This window comes from Microchirus variegatus (genome assembly GCF_963457635.1).
Source record: "Microchirus variegatus genome assembly, chromosome: 18".
In the NCBI taxonomy this organism is placed as follows: domain Eukaryota; kingdom Metazoa; phylum Chordata; class Actinopteri; order Pleuronectiformes; family Soleidae; genus Microchirus; species Microchirus variegatus.
Window position 1 is genome coordinate 16,850,126 of NC_139819.1, and position 24,190 is coordinate 16,874,315.

The following is a 24,190-nucleotide window of genomic DNA, read 5'->3' on the forward strand; positions in this document are numbered from 1 at the left end:
TCATACACGTTGTTTATTGCATTATATACGGCGTCAATTAGGCAATAAAGTCAGTGAAGATGTGCATGTTTGCAAATCAGATGTTCAGCGTGTTACTGCTCTAATTCAACTTTTACAGCCGGGCTAACACATTAATGGAGGAAGCCTAAAGCCTGGTTATGTTGCCGCACTGTGATAAACTTAGTTTATGTGCTTTATAAAGGAGTAAGTCCATCCAATCAGACCCACATTTGCAGACTGCATATACACTGTGAGCAAATGTACTGTGTTCACAGTGAACCACTGTAACTAATAGAGATATCAAATTACAAATTGTGTCGAGTTAGACATTTAGACAGACATACAGAAAGACAGACAGATAGATAAATATATAGTGTGTGTCCTTGTATTTGTCACCTCTTTAGGATTTTTTCTGGCAAAAACACTGTCAGGACCAGTAGTCCTCATGGGGACTAAAACCTGAACTTTTTTTAGGCTGTCCAAATGAAGCAGTATCATAAGTGTGTGGTTACCATGAACAAAAAGAAAGTTTACCAAATTTACTTCAGGCCTATTGAACTCACTTCCTGCACATTCATTTGTTACCTCTATTAGTGTGTGTGTGTGTGTGTGTGTGTGTGTGTGTGTGTGTGTGTGTGTGTGTGTGTGTGTGTGTGTGTGTGTGTGTGTGTGTGTGTGTGTGTGTGTGTGTGTTTGTGTGTGTGTGGGAGGGGACTGGGACTTGATGGAGTGCCCTCAACCGTAAATTCCCCTCGTTGGGGAAAGTGGCTTCCTTATGGAATTGGGACACCACTATATGCAAATTAACGTAGTGAACCTAACAAACGTGCTAATCTAACATTGTCAAATGTTGACAATTCTACAGGTGGAGCATGCTACTACTTTCATTCAGGAAAAATGCTCAAGTGAACGCCGGTACACACATCCAAAACACTGACAAAACTACCCAGATGTAGCAGAGCTAGCTAGCTAGTTAGCGGCTATTTGCCGAGTGCTTCGAGGGAGTTTGCCCGTCATTTAGCTCTACTTTTAGCTAGCTGCTTTCATAAATTGTCAGTTATTTTCTGACATAAGTGTTCAATAGCCACGGGAATCGATAACCGGTTCCGAGTCAGAAGCGGTTCCAACTGACCGATTCCATTGGAATTGAAAGCCTTCAACAATATCGATTGTTATAAACGATTCTCTCATTTCACTGCACAGCATTTTTTTCCGGTTTCTCCGTAATTTTGCGCCGCGGTACATTTACGTCACTCTCTGCGACGACTCGGATCTTCACACTACATGAGGAAGCAGCAGGAATACTGCAACCAACAACGCGCTGAACGCACTGAGCATAAACGGCGTCACACGCGAGTTTAAACAAGGCTTCATGGAGAGAAGAAAGAGATCCAAAGCCTGGCTCCATTTCATCAAAATAGGCAGAAAATCGAAAAAGAGAATTTTGGATGATAACGATGGCATGCAACGAGATTGACGATGACACAGATATCTTTCAGGCAGCTGGCCCCTTCCACATCGGTTAAAGCTTGCAGTAAATTACATGAACAATGTTATTGTTGCATATATGACTATTCTAAAGAGGACTTGTATGTCCACTGTTACTTCACTTACAATATCCCTTTTAAGAAAAGGAGCATTAAGCTGTAATTTAGCATGCAAGCATTTAGCAAGTATAACATTTCTATTCCTGTTTTTTTATTCATCGTATCAGTCTTTTCTTTATACACCAAATCTTGTCAAGGTGTTGTTCAGTATGCTCACAGTCTTGTGCAAACGTGATTTTGAAAAAAAATAAAATGGTTGCTTTTGGTGCAGAAGACTGTGTAGAAGTCCTTTTACTACTCAAGAATCGATAAGAGAATTGATAAGGAATTGGATTGATGGCAGAATGGACAAAGAAATTGTTATTGATAAAAACTTCAATTCCCACCCCTAGTGTTCAAAGCTCAACAGTCCTTTGGATGTATATCAAACCAACATATTCCAACACATTTCAATATTGTAAGCTCTGCAGCCAGCTCCCTGAAGCATCATGGGTAATTTCATCTTCCACTTGATTTTATGCCTGCATCAGGGTTCACTACATTTTGAGGGTTGATTATAAGGGCAAAATCGCACTCCCCCTTGTTCCCCCCTACACGGGGATGTGCACAATTTAGGGTTAGGGCAACAATTTAGGGTTTGGGGAGGTTTCGGGACTGGGCCTTAATGTTGCTTGAAAATGGAACTAATGTACTCTAAACGTCAACTGCGACAACCCCATATAGGACATTAATAGTTGATATGAAGTGGGGGATGAGGGGACCCTTATTTCTAAGAGTGTACCGCAAAGAATGCTGCAGGTTTATTGGAGGTTCCCCACAACAGTAAAAAGAAAATTGAGGATGCTGCCTTTGTTACTTATGCCCCTACACTTGGAACACACTACCCTTAGATATTAGGCATGCCAGCTCACTAGATTTTTAAAAAAGACTTAAAACTTATCTTTTTACTCTAGCCTTCAACTAATTTTGTACTGTATGCTAGGTCCTTTTTTTTATTCCACCCTGTGTTGTGTTTTATTTCTGCAGTAGGCAACACTGTTTTCGGCCTTGAGAGAATCTGAGACTTTGTGACAAACGTGAAGCATATTTTTTCTGTTTGTGTCCAGTTTATCTGGTTAGGGTAGATCAGGAATGGGAGCATCCTCCGATATTGTGATACTGCCTGCTCCTGCTTTAATGGAGAGAAGAGGAAGTACATAAAAAGCACAGCATCTGGAATAAGTCAATTTAATTTTTTAAAAAGAAACAAGAGCTGTTTAAATTAGTCGAGCAAGTCATAAATAACGTGTAGACCTAATATACACCCAAACAATTCTTTGTGTTGTTAAATGAGTTAAATTATGAGTCTGTGCAGAGCAGGGGAATGTGCACCACTGCTGTCACTGGTTTAGAGGAAAACAGTTCAACTGTGAATTATTTCCTTATATGCCTCCATCTCTCGACATGTATGTATAGAATTCAGTGGCTTGTTTGTGTTTTGTTTTTTAGTTGAAGTAAATGAACCTTGACTTCAACTGATATTGTGATTCAGCAGAGCAGTCTCTCTGTGCCACAGAAGTCAATAGTGTTTACTAAAATAATTAAAGACTGCCTTTCTAATGTGCAACCTATATTGATATCACATCAATCCCCAATGTCTGTGAGAGGGTCTACGTGTGTATTTAATACACACATGCAGACCCTACAAATTTTATACTGTGTGCTTCAAATGTTTCGATTGAGAAAAATTAAACTGTGTGAATGTGAAAGTGTGAGAAACTGTGATGTGTGCGTACTACATATTAGAGCTGGTTAAGTCATGATTCAACCGACTCTTTAACCCGTGTCTTTAAATTAACCTATGAGTCGCGAGTCAGTAGCATCATTAACCCGGATCAGTCATACTACAATTTCATTTAAACAGCGCCACACACTAACATCTTGTAACATTAGCTCCTAGTCCTAGCCATCTAAGCTGCCAAAGGTTCAGAACTCCACAAGTCAACTCAAGTCCGAGATAGGAACCTCCAACAGAGCCATAAACAGCGATGAGCCGTGACTCGCGCTAATCAGCCGGTTACGTTGTCGTGAGTGGATCTGTAGAACTTCCTGCAGAGCCACATCGCTGAATTCGCGACTCGCGCTAATCAGTCGGTTACGTTGTCATGAGTGAATCTAACCGAATCAGCCGGTTACGTCATCATAAGTGGATCTGTAGAACTTCTGGCAGAGCCGGAAACAGCGTTGAGTCGCGACTCGCGCTAATCAGTCGGTTACGTTGTCATGAGTGGCTCTGTAGAACTTCCTGCAGAGCCACATCGCTGAATTCACGACTCGCGCTAATCAGCCGGTTACGTTGTCATTGAGTGGATCTGTTTCCTGGCTAGCAGACGAGAGGTAGGCTATTTCTTCACGAGTCAGCAAATCCACAACAAAAGTTATACTTTCACTTATGTAATAGCATGTTTATAGGTTATAGGCCTAGGTTTGGTGTATAGATGTAGCATATAAAAATGATGTCGGTCAAGTTGTTAAATAGCCTAATACTAATAGGCTAATAATAATAATAATACTAATCATAATAATAATAATAGGCTAATAATAATAGGCTAATAATAATAACAATAATCATAATATAATAATAATCATAATAATAGGCTAATAATAATAATAATAATGATAGGCTAATGCTAGACAAACTTTTCTATTGTTAACAAAACAACTACAAAGGATGAATTATTACAATATATCCTCTCTGTCCCCAAAGAGTCATTCATTCTAATAGGTTTCTTTAGGCTTACTTGACAACATGTTTTCAGGTAGTGTCATAAAACCCTTCCCCCTTCTATTTTCTAATGTATCTGTCTGTTTGACCCTCTGCCCTGGCTGCACGGAAAGATACTGAGTGATGTTGCCGTGGTAGTTGACCGCTCCCCTTGAGCCCTTACCATCATCATTTATTAACTCCACTTTCATCAAAGGGAAACACTGCAGAAAACTCTGCTGTCATAATAAAGCCAGTAACATCGCAGATTCAAAAATACCAGATCTGAAATAGTGAGTCCACACTTTCTGCTATGTTAGTGGTTAGAGACAATGGGGCTAGGACTGAGTTTTCTTGGCGATTTAGCCATACTGACTCAAGTGATTCAAGTGACTCGCATAACCTGGATCATTTGAGTGAGTGACTCAGAATAACCAACAGTATCCAGCCCTATAACAGTATAGGGCAACAGTATCCAAAAACCGGAAGTCCACGAAAAGTTCTATTCTTGGCTCCACATTGCAGCACAGAGTCCTACACAAACTTCCAGCCTCAGAGGATTTATCTGTCCAGTGGATACATGTTATATATGACGGCAATGTCCCTGCTAGAGCCTGCTGATCACTTTTCCAAATGCTAACTGCTGTTAGCTCCCAGTAGCCTCTGTGGCTGATGTCATTTCTTGTCCCTTATGTTTCGTTTTATTTTTGAATCTTTGATGAGAATAGGCTGACACATTACAACTGCGGTATGAAGAAGATGATGAAGCTAATGGGCAACAGCAATGGCCACACATAAGCTGTCCTTATAGTAGTGTGTCATTCATGAACGAGCCGGCTCTAAAAGCTGACTCTTGTCGGGAACTAAAGAGCACGCTGGGCTTGCAAAGATTCTTTCTATGATGTAGTTTAGTGATATACGGTGGTGTCAACTAGGGCTGGGCGATATGGCCTAAAAATAAAATCCACGATTTATTTATAAAAAATTCGATTTTCGATTTAAATCTATTTTCTTTTAAACTACTAAAGACAAAATAATTATTCATATGATGTACTATGTGTAAATGCATGACATTTTACACAAACATACACAGTATTTCAGAACTCGAATTAATAAAATCGATATATTGCCGAGGCCTAGTGTCAACACGGGAAAGTAAAGTGAAAAGTAAAGCATATGTTTTATTTTCTTACTTCCAGAATTACCGCGTAACCTTCTTCCTCAACTGAGCGAACCTGACATGCAGCCACTACCCAGACGTTCCCAACCAGTGTACTTTGATTAGAATGGACACGGTGGGTCGGAAAAGCAATGCAACATTCCACAATCAGTGTATTTTGGGCGTAAATGAAGAGCCATTTAGGAGCTGTTTGAGTCGGCTCTTCTGAGGGAGCTGAGCCAAAAGAGCCAAATCTTTGAAAAGAGACTGAATTCCCATTACTCGTCCAATTTACCCAATAAAGTAGGCAGTGATTGCATTTAGAAGAACATTACAATAATAATCATAAAAGGAGAGGAGACAGCGAGTACAGTGCACTTAAGAATGACACGGTAAAACAATAAAACAATTAAATAAGTGAAAGTAAGTAAGAAACAGGTACCACGTAATAAGAGAAAATTACTTCTCTGATTGCAAACCACAAAAACCTGATCTTCTGCTGGACAGAAACAGGCCGAGGGAAGAGCGAGAGCGAAAACTACAATCTGAGGATTGAAAAAGCAAGTCGGGAAAACAGAAGTGAAAAAGAACCAACACATAATGGGGACCTGAGGAGACCAGAGGGGGAGTCAGGGAGAAGGAAATGACAGAGGGGGAGATCATGAGGTCTGGACACTGAGGAGAAGGAAGAAGAAAGAAAAGAGGAGGTGAGAGAGAGAGAGAGAGAGGGAAAAAGACCGATGAGGGAGATGACAGCTGGGCGAGCTGCCGAGACAAGATAGAGGTTTTGGACTGTGTGTGTGTCAGGGATAAATGGTTATTATCACTATGACAATGTTAATTACAGCCAGACTATTAGGCCCAAGGAGTGCTGGCTCATTTATTTGGCCGTAACACGGTTGTGTGTGGGGTGTGCATGGCATTTTCTCTTTATATTTGCGAGGAATATAAGTACGCGTGTGTGTATGTTTGCATGTGTGTAATCCTATCCAATGTGTTTTTCGTTAGACAGAGTAATTACTTCGGGTTCTGGCCAAACGCTGAAATGTTTCTTATGATCTATAAGACTCCAGACTAATCATTACTGACTGAGCGTGAGCCAAATTTTCACTCTTTCATTGGGAGTTGGTTTTAAGACTTTAATGACACATGCTTTCCCTCTATGGAATCAAAATATTATTTATGAAATATATGATCCATGATTTTCTGCTCACAATTGATTTAATTGAACGGTATGCTCAATTCTCAGAGCTGTTTGCCATACAGTTTACTAAAACACTAAAAAAAAGCTATTCATGAATTTACTAAATTTCATCACAATAATGCAAATAAATAATATGACTTATTTCCATTGCAGTCCTAAAGCAAAATAAACTAAGGTATTGTGTTACTGGAAAAAACCAGACAGATCATATTCATATTCAGATCAATTAATCTTTTTTCTTTGACTTTTTATTCGCTAATTTAATAATGTTGGTATTGTGTTTAAAGTCATTTTCCACCCCCACACTATTCACTGCAGCTGCCGACTCACTGTCACTTTTTTTTTTTTTTATCAGGCATAATTGTGTGAACCAGGTGCAACATAATATGTGTAGGAGTACATTGTGGGTCTGATGAGAGCTGAGGGCAGGCGTGGAAGGGAAGGGGTTGTTTTTGAAGTTACCGTTGATCCGAGTGTGACTAATTCAACCACACACTGTGTGATGACACGTGACCGATTGATAACGTCAAGGTTTTTAATACCCAGGTGGTGGGTGGACAACATTGTGAGATTGTATCAGGTGCAGGAGCAGGATTTGGCAAAAAAAAAAAATGCTCATTTCAGTTTTGACTCTTTAAAAAGAGCTTAAAATAGTGTTGATACAATTACTGACTGTTTCCTCCTATAAACAACAACAGCTGTTGTGCCTTTAAGTCACAGTTAGTTGTGGCTCAGAAAAGGCAACATAAAATGGAACTGTAGTGTGAAATGCTACGCCTGCTGGACATCAGCTGACCTCCACCTCTGTCACCTATAGCTTAAATTTCTACCAAGTGGTTCAGTGCAGTTCAACTCACCATGGTGAAGTGTGCACTTCCATCACAGTAGGTGTGGATTGCAGTGTGTCTGGCTCCAGCCTTTAAGAGACAGACCCATGTGCTTGGTGCCCAACAGGAACATTGCCAAAAACCAGGACAATATTGTTATTTTAGAACCCTTCTCGAAATATGACATATAGGAGGACACACAAATAACTGTGTAACATACCGGGATGTACTGAACTGTACCCCCTTACACGAATTGGGTTAAATGATCGAATCAATTTAATTTGTACAGCCCAAATTCACAAATTACGTTTGCCTTGATACACTTTATTTTCAGTACATGTACACTCTTAGAAATAAAAGTGCTAAGTAGAACCCTTTATTCAGGAAAGGGTTTTTCAGGAGTAAATGGTTCCAGGTAGAACCTCAGCCCTTGTAGAAGGACCCTTTTGGAACCCTTATTTCTAAGAGTGGTAGTGACATCCTCTGTCTTTATACTCTGTCTGTTTTGGTTGGGAACTATTCCTCAAAAAAACCTTTTTATCAGGGGGGAATTTGAAGAGATCTCAGGAGAAGCCACGAAGGAGCGGGGCACAAATGGTCAGCTCGTCATCTAGCTCTGCAGAAGCCTGATAACGAGCTGGGCAACATCTAGAACATGCGGGGCAGTTCCCTGAGGACCAGGGTTGGGAAACACTGAGGTACGGAATGTCATGCAATTATGTGTGTTTCCATTGTCAAACATTTAGAAGGGTACCAAAATAAGTGACCTGTTCCATCCAACTATACCACCTCGCACAGTGGGCCAGATCACAAAAGGTGAAGGCTAGATTAGCGAGGTGAAGCAGTTCGTTGTGTCAACAATCCCTTCTGTGCAACAGCAAGAAACAATGGTGGTTATTTTTTGTGCAGCCTCCTTCTCTCAAACAAAACTTGTCTTTCTATTACATGCCAAGAAGAAACAATATCCTCCATTGCTGCTCTTTGTTTTGCATGTTCTGCTAAATAACCGGGAAACCTGAAATGAGCTTCCCAAGTTTCAAAGGACGAGCAATTGGTGACATGAATTGATTATGTGGCCCACAAGTCCAATCAGGGTGACCGTTTGAAGCAGCTGTATTGTAGAACCAAGTCACATCCGTCAGTCAGGTTGAGGGACACTCACTGCATATCCTCAGTTTTCAAATACTTGCTCTCTCTTTCTTTCTGGAACCTCTAATGTTTTCTAAACCTCTTCACTTTTACTGCCAATGTCGCACTGTCCCTCACTGCTCCACCTGCCTGTCTGTCACCACACTAATTGCTGCTGCTAACGAGATGCTAACAAGCCTGCGGAGGGATCTGGGAGTCAATCACCCAGTTGCTGGGGCAATTATCACACGCCTAACCTACTTCCTTCCTGTCCCACTGCCAGTATGGTAATCAAAGGTTGAATCAACGGACAAACACTTGCCAACATACACACACACGAAAAAAGTCCAAGCACACAAATACACTGGTGGGCACACGTGGTAATGGGGCCAAAAGGATAAGTGTTTTCGGGGACAGTGGTAATTATACACACTGCTAATTAGAGCAAGTAATTAGCCAAGAAGACTGGCATTAATTTGAGCCTCGTGAAAGGAAAATATTTGTGTAATAAAAGATATTATCGAGACAATTTTCATCAAGTCTGTACACCAAAGATGGAATATCATCACACGTATCCTGAATAAAATCATCTGCTTGATACAGCCAAACAAACCAAAAAACAGTATATATTGTTTTACTTTGATTGTTTCTTTTTGTTGTTTTTCCTGTCTTGGACATTTTCAGCACTTGGGTCAACTCTGGATGTTTTAATAATACTTTGACAATGAAGTAAAATGTTGGACAAGAGCATCACCTACATGTATGAAAAAGAAAAGATAAAAAATCAAAACAGCTGACATTTTGTCTTTCACAAATGAATGAAATAAAAATGAAATAAAGAGAGAGAGAGAGAGGTGGAGGGTGATTGAAAGAGGGCTAGAAATGGATGAGTGGGTACAGAGAGACATGAGGGGGAGGGAGAAGCATGTAATTAAACGGAGGGAGGGAGGGCACAATAAAAAAGAGGGAGAACATTATTGAAGAATCAAAGTGAGGAGGAAATAAAGAGACAGAACATGAAGGAGGAGGGATGAAGACATTTTGGAGACATGAAAGCCAACAGCCCATTCAACCACACACACACGCACGCACGCACACACGCACACACGCACGCACGCACGCACGCACGCACGCACGCACGCACGCACACACACACACACACACACACACACACACACACACACACACACACACACACACACACAGGATAAGATCCCAGGGAGAATTGTACTTTCAATTTCAGGACCCCTAATTATATTAGAACTGCCCTGCTGCTGCCTTCTTTCCCTCTGCTAGTCTATTCCTATGTCTCTCGCTCTTCTGTCTCTTCATCTGTGCTGCCCAGGACACCCCCCCCCCCCCTCCCTTGCCCCCACTTGTACCATTTACAATTTTAGCTTGTCTAATTTCCTGTGTCTTGTTCCCTCTCTTATTTCTCCATCCCTATCTCCATTTGACCCCCCACTGATGGTTCTATCAATGAGTCAAATCCCTCCTTCCTTTTTCTGTCTACCCTCTTTCCTGTCTAAGTCCATCAATTTAACATTCTTCCTTTCCTTTCTTCCCAGCCTCTCCTTCATCCCCTCATCCTGCCTATTTTAAACCAGTCAGATCTCTCTTCTCTCACTTGCAACGAGAGATTCTCAGCTAAGTGAGTTTGACTGATATTTCCTGTTCACTAACTCCACCCATCTTCCGCTCTTTTTTCTCTTTCTTTTCAAGGATCTCACCTTTGAATTTCTTTCATAACTGAAATACTGTTATTACATTTTTTTTGGGTGACATTTGCACAATGATACCTGCTGGAAAACTTTCTGATACTACTAATAATATTTTTTTTGACTAGAAACATTCTTGGTGCGACTACGGAAAAAGAAAATGACATTGTCTTTATAAAAATTTGGAGGTCAGATGGAGGGCAGGGTTGCCGCTGCAACATGGGAACAACCCGACCAAATGGTGGTAACATGCCGACATGTTTTGATGGTGGTAGGAAACCGGAGAGCCTGGAGGGAACCCACGCAGACCATGCAAACTCCAGGACATGAGATACTGAGCAGTGCATGAAGTGGGAACAAATACTGGCACACAGTGACACAAAAGTGTCACTGCTCCCCTTATCCATACGAGGCATATACTGTTTGAAGCAAGGCTACTTGCATTGTACCCAGTAGAAAATTTAATTTTAAAGTTTGCATGCATCTAGTTAAAAAAAATCCAAGCAGTGCAGTCCTCCACCCTTGTAGCGTTTGTACCTTTCTAACTTACATCTAAACTTATTTGTACTTCCTCTCTTTTCTCCCACACTCTCTCTCTCTCCTCATTTCCCCATTCCTGTTGACTGATTGGAGCGTGCCAGAGCCGCTTGTTATGGAAATGAACCTGAAGCCCAGAACAAGTGACCCAAATATATACAATACACGCACACACACACTGTACACTATATATATGTATATATATATGTGTGTGTACAGAACACACAGTGAACATGTCATGCATGTTGATTAATTGGCTATTTGAAGGCTGGTAACAAGCAAATAGTATAACGATGAGAAGTGTGTGTGTTTGTGCCTGGTATTTCCATATGTTGTGGGGACCTAAATCTGTTTAGATAGCCACATTATGAGGACTAGTCCCCATGATATAAATTAAGGTGAAGGCATTTCAGCCATAGAATGTTTTAACACCACTGAAAGGACATCCTGGGCATCCTTTCCTAACCTAACCACATCCATAAGCAGGAAATGATCAGTCAAAATCAAAGCAAGCTGTCTGTCTGTTTCTGTCTAAAGAATGCACTTCACTATAGATAGATACTAAGATACAATGTCATGATTATGAGAAATTAAGTCGTAATTTTGAGATTTAAAATGTAAAAATTACAACTTTATTTCTCATAATTTCAACTTTTTATCTAATAATTATGACTTAAAAATCTCAAAATTAGGACTTATTTTTTCATAATAATGACTATCTATCACATGATTTTGACTTTCTATCACATAATTTTGACTTGGTATCTGGCAGTTTGTTTCCCCCAAGTGGCAGAAACGGGCTTCCATACTTCACACGTGTCTAAACTAAAATGTACAAGTGCAACTAATGAACCATGGTGACTGGGTTGTGAAAAGAAGCATGGAAAAAAACGTCATAGTTTTACTACACAGACATGCCCTACACAATAGTGAGTAAAAGCAACAGAGAAACAGGGTTAAAGTGAAATATATATGATATATATTAAAAAAATTATATATATGTAGTGCAATAAAAACAGTGACGTTACGGAGCAAATTTGAGGATGTACTGAAAATATTTAATCCACATATTAATCAGTAAGGCCTTTAATAAATGTTACTTTGTTCAAGGAAACCCAATGATACTGGTGATGGTTATCGTAAAATAATGAGGGATTGTGTGTGTGTGTTCTGCTGAGCACAGTCTTTGGTAAAAACTAACACAAAAAACCTGGGGAGAGTGGAAGATTGATTCCACAGTGCCCTGTTTAATATCAGTTAATTGGCAAATTCAGGAATTTCAACAAACACACACACACACACGCGCGCACACACACAGAAAACAGAAGAGAAAGGAGTGTTTTTAATAAACATCCAGACCGTGAAAATTGCAAATCTATAATTGTGTGTGTGTGTGTGTGTGTGTGTGTGAGTATCTGTGTGTCCTTGACAAATTATTAATGATTCAGTTTCCTTTCCCAACACTATTACTGATTTGTTTTTACAGAGCACCCATTAGAAGAGGTAAAAACAGGTGCACACGCGCGCACACACACACACACACACACACACACACACACACACACACACACACACACACACACACACAAGATAAACAAATGTTCCAATTAAGAATCCATTCCATAGCAAAGTCGCAGAAAGGAAAAACTCTGAACAAAAGCCATGCAAGTGTGGACCAAAGGAGAGGGGGAGACAGGGAGGAGAAATAAATGAAGAAGAAGAAAGAGAAGAAAGAGAAGGCTGGAAGTAAAGATGGACAGGAGGAAGTGAGGACATGGAAAAAAAAGTTTGATGCAGTGTAAAAGAAACCTAGTGGGCAGACGTGAAAGAAACTAAGAGAAATTAAACAAAACATGCCCATGTCATAAACCTGAATAATACATTTTAAATTGACACTTCAGTGGAAGTAACATGCACTACATGAAATGAATCCACATGACGCTGATTTAATGGAAAGTTTGGCACTGTGTAATGGCACTTGGAGGGAATTTAAAAGAACATTATTACTGATCCAATTTATCCACACCTGAAATATCTGTAAAAGCAAGAAAAGTGCAGCAGGTCCATTTCTGACCTCCCTTTCATCCTGTTTTAGCACGTCTAAAAAATGAGGGTTGCTCTGGCCCTCTTTTTCTTCCCATTTATCTCCATTATTTTTCTCTCGTGTTTTCTCGCAGTGACGGGCTCCCTGCAAAAGATTCATGCCCACAACTATCCACAGGGCAGGTCTCCTCATTTTCAATAATGAACACATTAACACAAACACAACAGCTCCACAGTGATGCTGAAGCTTGGCCACTCCCACAACACCAGTCACCAAAACTTTCTTTTAAAAAATAGATTCTCGAAAACAACTAAATTGCTGTCATGATTCACATTTTTGTAAGGGACACACTTTCTTTCAGGTTTTGACAATAGGATTTTGAATTTCTTACCCAGGGATAAATGTTCTGATGGTGACAGGCGTCAAAGTCAGTGAAACACAAGAGACAGAAACACAAATCCAGCTGTGAGGACACTCATGTGTTTTAGCCATTATTGATGCAGCGTCATGCCGTGTTCTTTCGTGTGTGAATGTTTTCATTCATCCAGGTCACAGTAATCTTCAAGAGTTGGGTGACTTCAGTTTGAGTTAAGTTAAAGACTTTTCAACTCTCATTCAAGAGGGTTCTTCATTGCTGATCAAACTGTTGGAAAAATCCAGGTATTTGGTCTCTGAAGGCTGATATAACGTTAGATTAAACAATGCAGGTCATTCACCCCCTGACTTAGTTTGAGGTTGTTAATTTCACTTGAGTCTTGGTGTGAAAGAGGGTTGTTAGGGTCATCACAGAGTCTGCTAGAGTTCACCTGTGTTCTGTGCTTGAGTATTGATCCCTTTTAGAAGAAGGCTCGACAGCATTGTAGGTGATAGTTGGTGTTGTAGGCCACCTCCTTTGTTGAGTGATGGTTTCTCCAGTTTAATGTAGATCAGGGATGTCAAACATACGCCGCCGGATCCGGCCCGCCAGTGGCTCCAGTCTGGGTCGGTACTACAGAGTATTTGCATAAAATCAAACGGTACCCGGAATCGGTACTTGAACGCAAATTTGTAACATTATCCGAGTGGAAGAGTAGGCGATTTCCTAAGCTGACTTGAACGCAGCAAGAAAAGAAAAGAATCACGCCGTTAAACGGAACATTAGATGGGCACACGGACGATTTTGAGCCTTCTTTGCAGTAATTAATACAAAGAAAAAAGTGGACTTATTATTACTTCGATGTCATTTTGCGATGAGTTTACTGGTCCGACCCCCTTGAGGTCAGATTAAGCTGGATGCGGCCCCCGGACCAAAATGAGTTTGACACCCCTGATGTAGATTATTCTCATCATCAAAAAGTGTCCTTTGTCATTTATGCAGTAGTTGACTGGTTCCCCAATGTTAACCCTTTAACATCAAGGGTTAGGGTTATGCTTTGGAAAAGGGTTAGGGTTATGCTATTAGAAAAATTCCAATGGTTTCTGATTCTGGTTATTAAGGTAATTTCACTTGAGGGCTCAACTTTCCACTTCTTTCATGTTGAAAGATACTGATGGCACACCAATGTTTCTGCCAGGAGAAACCTTAATTATATTGAAAATAGATGGTGGTCAGGCAGAGGACAAGCAGGGAGCAAATCTGGTCTTCCTATCAGGAGGGTGCGGTCTTCCATAAGCCATGTTTTTGTCATCTTCACTAAGTCCTGGGAGTTTGTTATATGGTGTGGTGTGTTGCCAACCAGGGGTGCTGAAATTGTGGCTCAACGTTTTGTGATAGCGTATGTCAGAGTTGATGCTCGAACTGATAGTTGTGAGTAGGCCTTGTAAACTTTTCTCCAGAGATACGAGGGATGGAATCCCGAGGGTACAGCTGGCAGTTAAAGCTGGTGACCAATGGCTTGGCGTCCTTCCAACTGTTGTAGGCATTTAATAACCTCTGTCTTGTATCTGCTGGTGGGGTCCCAAGTCAGTGTCTCACATATGGCTGTGTCACTGAGAAGATCAGTCACCTTGACGTAGTAGTCAGCAGTGTTAAGCATCAATTTACAGCTCCACGGTAAGATGGTGCTTGGGCACTGGACAGAATTGCTGATCCTTGGCTGAGGAAAACATAATTGTTATTCCTCAAAGCATAAACTTCACCTCTTTACATTTGGTTTCAACTGGTGGTCTGCTGCTTTCTCACGGTCATCTTGCCAGTTTTACACCACAAAACATGTTAACAATGTAAAACTGGTATTTTGGCTGTTTTAATGCAATGATGCAGCATGAATGACTGAAGAAAGCCAGTCCTCAGCATTCTATGTACACAGTAGGAATGGTGCACCTTCATCATAGACTTTGCTGACTCCTCTACAAATGTAGTGTTTATGGTTCTGGCCAAAAGGTTCAAATTTGGTCTCATCATTCCAAATGACTTTGTGCCAGAAGGTTTGAGGCTTGTCTTGGTGCTGTTTGGCGTATTGTAAGCAATTTACTTTGTGGGATTTGCGTGGTAATGGCTTTCTTCTGGCCTTCTTTCGACCATGCAGCCCATCTTTGTTCAAGTGCCTCCTTATTGTGCATCTTGAAACAGCCACACCACATTTTCAGTGTCCTGTATTTCACCTGAAGTTATTTGTGGGTTTTTCTTTGCATCCTGAACAATTTTCCTGGCAGTTGTGGCTGAAATTTGAGTTGGTCTACCTGACGGTGTTTTGGTTTGAACAGAACCCCTACATTTCCACTTCTTAATTAGAGTTTGAACACTGCTGATTGTCATTCTCAATTCCTTTTACATGTTCTTATATCCCTTTCTGAAGATGGTTACCTTTAATAGCCATTCAAGAGATAATCGTTCTTCATCACATACACTCAGAAGAAAGCAATACAAAAAAAAAATACTACCTGAGTTGATGAACATTTTCTTTTTGGGTGTATTTTTCTATCAGAGCTCTGAATTGTATGTTTTATTTTCTCTGTGATGCTGAAAGGACAGTTTAAAAAGGGGGAACAACACATAAAGTGTTGTTTCATTGCCATAATTGTTGAATAAATAACAGCAATTGTCCTGATTTAATCAAAGCAGGTGTGATTTAATTTTTTTTACACCCTTTACTACTCTTGAAATGTACCTAGACTCATGATCTAAGTGGGTAGGGAAGCATTGTTAATTCCCACTGTTACAATTTTGTTTGTTGATGCGATCTTCCTGCAATATATTGTATATGGTCACAGAGGTAGGAGGATTAGTTACTGGCAAAATAAACCTGATCAAGCTGAAAGTGGTGGCGCCATGTTACTGTTCTCTTTTTATTTTAAATATCCAACTCTGTCTCAGCATTTTGTATAATCATCTGTGCAGCTCTGCAATTAATACCATCATTTTTTGGTTCATGCAACTGAGCCACCGACTAATTGGTTTATGTGACATCCCATCCTTTGACATGCTGAACAAAATCTGGGGCTCTTTCAGACAGAATGTTTGACATCTACAGCCACTGGGAATACAACCTAAAATTAAAATGCACAGTCTGTTGATTGGGAATATGGTTGAGCGAAATTTCAAAAGATTTAATCAAACACAACACTTAAAGAATGCTAAATAGGTAATTGTGTAACAAGTAAGGTAGTTGGTTGGTACATGTCCTGCCCACCATTAAATCAACAGCTAGAAAGTGTTTCCTTTTTGCACACACTGCATGTAGAAAATAATGGACATAGTCTATGATATGGACGTTGTACTTCTGCATGATGATTGGAGGAACTATCTGAAAGGTGGAACCGGTTTTTGATTAACAGCGGAGCCTTTTCTGTCTCAGTCCTATGTGGATTTTGTGAGGGAAGTCTGTAGACAAATGTGTGTTGTTTGCTCTGCGATATAGACCATTGTACATATATACTGTAAATGAATAACCCACTATTATAGCATTTCAGTTTTACAAAATTATCACGTTTCCCTGTTCTATTTGTGCAGAATTTATGTATTAATAACTGGGCCTGAAATGAGCGTCCCCTTTTTCAGTAGCCAAACAATATGTTTAACAATTCTGAAGCAATGGCTGATGTCATGTTGGGTTAACACATAACCCCTAAACCACTTATTTTAGGTGAAAACCAGTGGATATGGGCATCTCATCATGTTATTTACAGATCCAGGTAGTGAAAATGATATGAAATTAATTAATTAGTCACAGGTCCATTAGTTTGTCACTCTCTTGTCTAATCAGTTCAAGACTTGTCCCTGACTCCTCCCCCTTTAAAAAAAACACTCCACTGTTACGTCGTCACATTTCTCTCACCACCAAATGAAGCACGGTGTGATCAGCATCTAATTAGACAGATGCAACTCATTTCACTAGAGAGCCCCCTGCGCTGCTCCATCATTCTCCCTCACTCAGCGTTCAGCCCACTTCTTGGCATTTTTCAAAATCCGGTATTGGATGGGGTTAGCCTATCCTTCTATGATTCATTCTATGTTTATTTATTCAAACAAATGAGAATTTCAGTTGTTGTTCGTGGCTGTCAATAGAGAGCACATGCTCCCATCCCAAACAATTATTCTGCATGGTCATTATATCTTTGCTAAAACAACAAATCTAATGGTGACCCACGGCTTCTGCACAGTACTGTGTGTATTCTGTATCATGGTCTCCATGACATCCATCATTCTTTACCCTCCAAATTAGGAACCGCCATCACCACCATAGCCTGGGCTCCAGAGGAAATTAACCATTAGTTGCTCCTCTGCCCAGATTCCTTTAGTCTCCAAAAATCCCTTGTCTCTCTGGATTCCTTTAGTTTTAACAGCTGGAAACCTTGAACACAATGGATTCTGCTCTAAGCAAAGTCTCTGTGGATTAGTTTATAGATTTTGCAGGGGGGGGGAGCAAGAAAAGCAAGTCAGCAAAGTCAATTTAGCACAATGCAATAACATTATCTATCGAAATATTGGTGGCTGATTGTGAGAAACAATAGCAGATTACTGGTATTGTTTAGTTTCCTTAAGGGTGTGACTCAACGGTTAAATAATGATGAAAATTTGCTGCCATCTCAAAATGCGATATAAATACAGATCATTTTCAACTATTACCATATGAATCATTATTTATGTGTAGATTTTACAAAACTTACATTATATGAACTTGATTTAACAAGTTTCCAATGTTAAATAAGAATACATGGCCATTGCTAAAGCATAAATCAGTGTTTTAACTTTTCAAAGATAAATTGTTGCTCGCTAAATGGTTGCTACACCACTTCCTGTTGATCCTATTACAATGCACATGGACACAAACAGCAGACAGCAAATGAATATAATGTTTTCTGTTGGTGAAATTAGCCTCTTTTATTTCACCAGTCTGCCCAAACTTCCTCTCCTCTCCTCAAAAAGATTAAACCTATATTTCAGCTGCTGCAAGAGACAAATTACACTTAATAATCCCTCGTTTCCTAAAGAGGCCCTCTTACTTTCCCTTTCAGACAAGAGACCAGAACCTTAATGGATATGCTGAATTAGAAGGGAAATGTCAGATAGGGCCTGGTAATGACAGCGGTGTTCAGGGTTTATTTTTACCTTGTAAAGAGAAAACTTGCCGCTGCACTATATACCACACATCAGTGCTGTTGATAAGCTGACTTTTGATTTGGGATATGGTAGATAATGTGTTGAGATGGAGCTGAATTTCCCAAACTGATCGGACAGAGAAAATAATGGTTTAAAGCCAGCACTGAGTGCTGCTGATGCAATTTTGGGCGATGTTTAGTTTTTACACTGTTTAAATATGAAAAAGCTGCAAAGGGCCCACATTTTTCTTCCATGGCTATGCTTATGATGTGACAGTTTTGTTTCCCTCCTCAGGTTTGGAACTGCTTAAGAGGGTGGATGCAGGACTTCAAGAAAGCTTTCACATCCTGCTCTCTTTGAAGATGCTGGCTTTTAATTTAGTTCCTTCTCTGCTATTCTCAGAAAAAAAAAAACAGCCGTGCTGGAGCTTTCATCTCCCTGACTTATCACAGGGACCTCTCTCAGTGACTGCTAACAACACCTGGTCAGTAGTTCTGGTAAACAAATCAGCTTTCAGCAAATAGCTCATAATAGCAGCCATTTTTGACGCTTTTACCAAAAGAAGAGAGGCATAAAAGAGGTTGCAGGGCAACAAAGTGTGCTGGTGTGTATAGATATGCATTTGTTCACATGTGAATGAAGTCTGCATGCGCATATTTTTTTTTTTACACGTTTTTAAAGAAAACATATTTTATGCAAGCTTATACATAGAGTACATGCTTTAAATGTAAAACGTTATTTAACTTATTTTCCCAACATGATAATATGTGGCACTAAACCATGATTACTATTGTATATAAAGTGTAGATAATGCAATGACAACATGACACATAATATTTTCACTGTTGTTGTTATCCTGATATGTCCCCTGTAGATTAAAGCTGTAAAAGGCAACATATATTATATATGAACATATATGAGGTGATCTGACACCTCTGCTCTTCCTCCAGCCTTGGTTTCCAACGTTCCAGCCAAAGAAATCTGGACTTCAACCAATCACAAGGGAGTGAGGGAGCCCCCTATTGGTTGTTCGAATAAGCAGCTGCATGACCAGCATTAATAACAATGGCTTACGCAGCAAGGTATCTGAAGACAAGGAAATGCTCTGAGACGCAGAGATGGATGTCGATATTCGTCTGTCTGTCTGTATTGGTCTGGTAGGGAGAATTTGGTATAGTGAGCCGCCATTTTAAAAACCTTACTAATTAATAAACAGCAATCCAATCTCCTACAAAATTAATGTTGCTTTGACATGATGTCTTCAGAAACTACAACTCCCACATGCCACATGTCCTGACTGGGTTTTTTTACAGGCTACCATGGAACTTTTGCCTGATACGATCTATAGTTTTATCATTGATTATTCCTGTGATAGTACAGTTTTAGAAATAAAAGTGCTACTTAGAACCCTATAAGGTTTTTCGGGTTGTCCTCATAGGAGAACCCTTTTTAGTTCCTTTAGGTGGAACCTTTTATAAAGGTCCCTGGAACCCTTAGTGTTACCAAGAACCATTTAAACCCCTTTATTCAGGAAAGGGGTTTTAAAGGGTTCTCTGGATCAAAATGGTTCTTACTGGAACCATTAGTGTTACCAAGAACCAGGTAGAACCTCAGCCCTTGTAGAAGAACACCTTTGGATCCCCTATTTCTAAGAGTGTACTAATAATAACGGTGATGATGCTGAGATGATTTAGTGGTACAGGTGTGATACATACCTCCAGTTACACTAAGTGATTCAATGTGCAAATATTCAAAACATTTATTTTGAAAAATAATTAGATTAGACTGACGAGGGTGATTGACTTGTTTCAGCAGCAAACATCAGATACAAGTGACACATACAAAACATGAATAAATAGGATACATGTAAAGATAAGATAAAATACTAATGTATTTTCTTAACATTTTATAACTGTGTCGGATGATGGCGTTGAATCTAATTGTGGTGCATTTCCACAGTGACATATAAATAAAGAGAATCTGACGTATAGCTGATTAAATGAATACATATTTATTTGATATTGAGTTGGTATTGTTTCATACTTATTGGATTCTATCTGCCTACATACCTACAAAAAAAAGAAAACTTCTGTTATAAAGAGCACAGGGACATGAAGCGTAGCAGGAGGCATGCTAGTGCCGCAACCATGCTGCTCCTTTGAAAAAGAAAAGAGCAAAAATCTCTACAGCACTACTCTTTTACATTATGGTTTGAAGCCTTCTTTTTTTTCCAGCATGTGAAAGAAACAGGGGTTGGAGATGCCCTGAACAAAATTGGGTTTTCTCACCAGGGCTTTGCTGTTTGAAAGAGGGCTATCAGGCCAGATTAGCTCTACCCCAGTGGTAATGGAACAGGAAGCATTTTGAAAACTTGCATCCTCCTCCTCCTCTTCACTTTTAGCCTGCAGGCTCTAGGTTGCAGTCATGCCTATTTAACATCGTGTCTGTTTTATTCTGTGACTGTACAAATTAGTGGATATATTTTTTCTATGGCCTTTATGGATGTAGTTTGCTTGTGCTACCGTTTTGTTATGTACAGTCTAATGACAATAAAGTGTCTTGAATCTTGAATTACCTAGTTGGAATTTAGAAATTTATAAAGACCCAATTCTTGCTTTTATGTAAATAAATACTGTCGCTGTAAAAAAAAAATCTGCATATGTATGTATATATATATATATATGTATATATATAAATATATATACATATATATATATACTGTATATAATTTTTTTTTTCTTGTTTATGTTTTTCCACTTTTCTTCATTTGCATCATTTGAAACTTTTTAGCTGTTTTGTTTCAGGATCAACCATTTATTTGTTGGACATAGTAATATTATGTATTAGCAGAGCCTGGTAAACACATATAGCCTGATTTATACTTGAATGAACTGATGAGTAATTATGTGATAATTACGGTGGCCCTGAGGTGCAAAACACAAACGCAAATCAAAAACACAAACGCACATCACAAAACACAATGCAAATCAAAAACACAAGCGCAAATCAGAAACGCAAATCACAAAACACAACGCAAATCAAAAACACAAACGCAAATCGAAAAACACAAAGGAAAATCACAAATCAAAAACACAACACAACGCAAATCAAAAACACAAACGCAAATCACAAAACACAACGCAAATCAAAAACACAAACGCAAATCGAAGAACACAAAGGAAAATCACAAACAAATCAAAAACACAACGCAAATCAAAAACACAAAGGCAAATCACAAACCTCAGGGCCACCGTAGATAATGGCTCAATAATTAATTATTAATTTCCTTGTTTATTGTTTCTTTTGTGTGCTAAGCAATTGTTGGTGAAGTATCACTTCTTCTCAGTTGTACTGACAACAGGGACAATGTACACCATTTTGTGTAGAAATTTCCAACCACATGCTCCACCCCTTCCCTTCCCCCCAGTAGCCAGTCATCATCTTTATAACAGTCAAACTGTCGAAGTGTTACAAATGCATGGCAGAGGTTCACATCATTTTAAACAGATTTGCAGCTGATGGATGAACTTTGAACATGCATGGAAGAAGAGGACGTAAATCTGATAGACAGGATTATATAAATTGATTTGTTTAAGTGCTCTGGTGGGAGGGGCCATAGCGATCAACAGAATAGAGGCCAGAGGTGAAGGTGTCACGTCTCTAGATTGAACCATGAAAGAGATTGGTGTCACAAAACCTTATGCATGCTTTTTTCATCATATTTGACTTTGTGGTTCCAGAGCCTAGTCTTAATGGCACTTTTTCACAAAATACAGTTGTAGCATGGCTCAGCATAGCACGGCTCTGTAAGTAAATATAAGTGGCCCAGCAGTCTGTTGACGCCTTATTAAGTATCGGCTCAGCTCGCTTTGGACCTTGACAGAGCAGGTAAAAAGTACCAGGTACAATCGCTAAAGGGAAAGCAAAAAACACTTTCCTTGAGGGACTTTGCTGAAGTCTTAACTCAAGTAGAAGTAGAAGGAACACGTTTTGGATAGTTTGGATCTACATTTCCAAACAAGATGTGGTTGAGTCTCAGTAGGGATGTGTTGCACAGTGTCCTCAGTGTATCAGTGAACTTCAGTGTCTATGCATTATGAGTTAAAGTTGACTCTATAGTCGTCCATATCTACATGTTCTGTATCTGTGTGCTTTTGTGTCCACATTTGTGAGGCTACGTGTTATTTCTGCGAGTGTGAAACCTGCTGAGTCTGTGTGACCATGAGGCTTGTAGCAACAGGTGGGGGGTAAACAAGCTGACCTTTCCAGCTTTGATCACCCTGAAGGAAGTGGGTGGGCTGTATACTCATACCCAGCAGTGCACATTTCATTATGTCAGATCTCTGTATCTGTGCTCATACATCAAGTCCTCGCTTACCTCAGCCAGGGGCACGATGCCCTGTATGTCAGCATTGCTGATGTAGAGATGTGAGACTTTCTCTGGTTGCCTGGGAGTCATCTGTGTATCAGTCGCGTACTCGATGTTCCAGTGTAGAGTCTGAGTCGGCACCAGGTTGATCACGTTGTCCACCTCAAAGTCGAGCTGCATCACTTCGTATGACGGAATCTCCAGTCTGAAAAAACAAAAACAGAAAAAGAGACATGGAGAGATTAATTGTGATTTTGATTCTGATATTTTCCAGATTATGAATATGATCAGGTTCAGGGATAAAAGGCTTGTAAAAGATGTTACTGAGTCAGATAGGGCACAATCTTTGGTCTTGACCTGGTTCATGATCCCTTGATGAACAGATGTCTGACACTCACTTTTGTTACCTGCCACCTTCAACCCCTTCAACTTTGGTAATACTTGAGATCTGCATCACTTTATTAATGTTACAATGTCTAAAACAGGGGTTCTCAAAGTTTTGATACCTGAGGGCCAATTTAGGAACCCAACATTGGACTGAGGGCTGCCAAAGGAAAAGAAACAGAAAGAAATCCCATCTGTAATAATTTTAACGACCAGACTGCAGTTCTACAGTTTAGTGTTAAGTAATATAAGCGTTAATATAATGTAATTTAAGCATTAATGTAATTTAAGCATTAATATAATAACGCTTTATAATTTACTGGGTAATTACCCAGTATTTTGGCCATTGTTCTTACCGTCTAATTACAGGTTAATACCAAGTAACACATTTCTGTTACCATATATTTACTGGGTAAATAGCTAGTAATTGGGGGCTGTAGCTACCTGCTTATTACCAGCTTATAACCCAATAATACACTAAAATTCACCATATAGAAACCAGGTAAATACCCAGTATTTTTGTTTACACTTATTGGTCTGTATCCAGTAATGTCCAATAAACATTTAACAAGCTTAGTAGCTCCTGGATTAAAACTATCAACTGTAATTCACTGCGGGCCCCCAGAAATGTTTCTGTGGGCCGCCATTGGCCCGCGGGCCGCACTTTGAGAACCAATAAAAAACAATATAGTAAGTCAATGAAGTGTATTGTTTCCTTTGCACATTGTTAAGACACAATATCTTATATTCTGACCCGTGATTGACATGCGAGCCAGCATTATGCTAACCAGCATCACGGCTCCTCATGTTGGTGTTAATCATAGGAATGAGAGTAAATTTAACTGCGTAAAGTTGACAACTGGGATAATAGCAGACAGAGGTGAAAAAAGGTTACTGTTCACACACTATAGTCTGCTTTGTTATTGATGTTATTGTGATTTTTCAAATGGATCACGTTACATATACCCAATATATACCCAACACAAATCTACACAAAAATACATGCAGA

General features: G+C 39.6%; 1 protein-coding gene across 1 annotated transcript in view; it reads right to left on the reverse strand.

Moving 5' to 3' along the window:
- LOC310940473 (transmembrane protein 132D) overlaps window positions 1-24,190 on the reverse strand; it is a gene marked incomplete at both ends in the record, with an annotated part of 206,871 nt that overhangs the window by 67,571 nt on the left and 115,110 nt on the right. Inside the window, one exon of the mRNA XM_083905450.1 lies at window positions 22,807-23,002. Within this exon, the coding sequence (XP_083761576.1) occupies window positions 22,807-23,002 (196 nt within the window). The remainder of the gene's footprint in view (window positions 1-22,806; window positions 23,003-24,190) is intronic.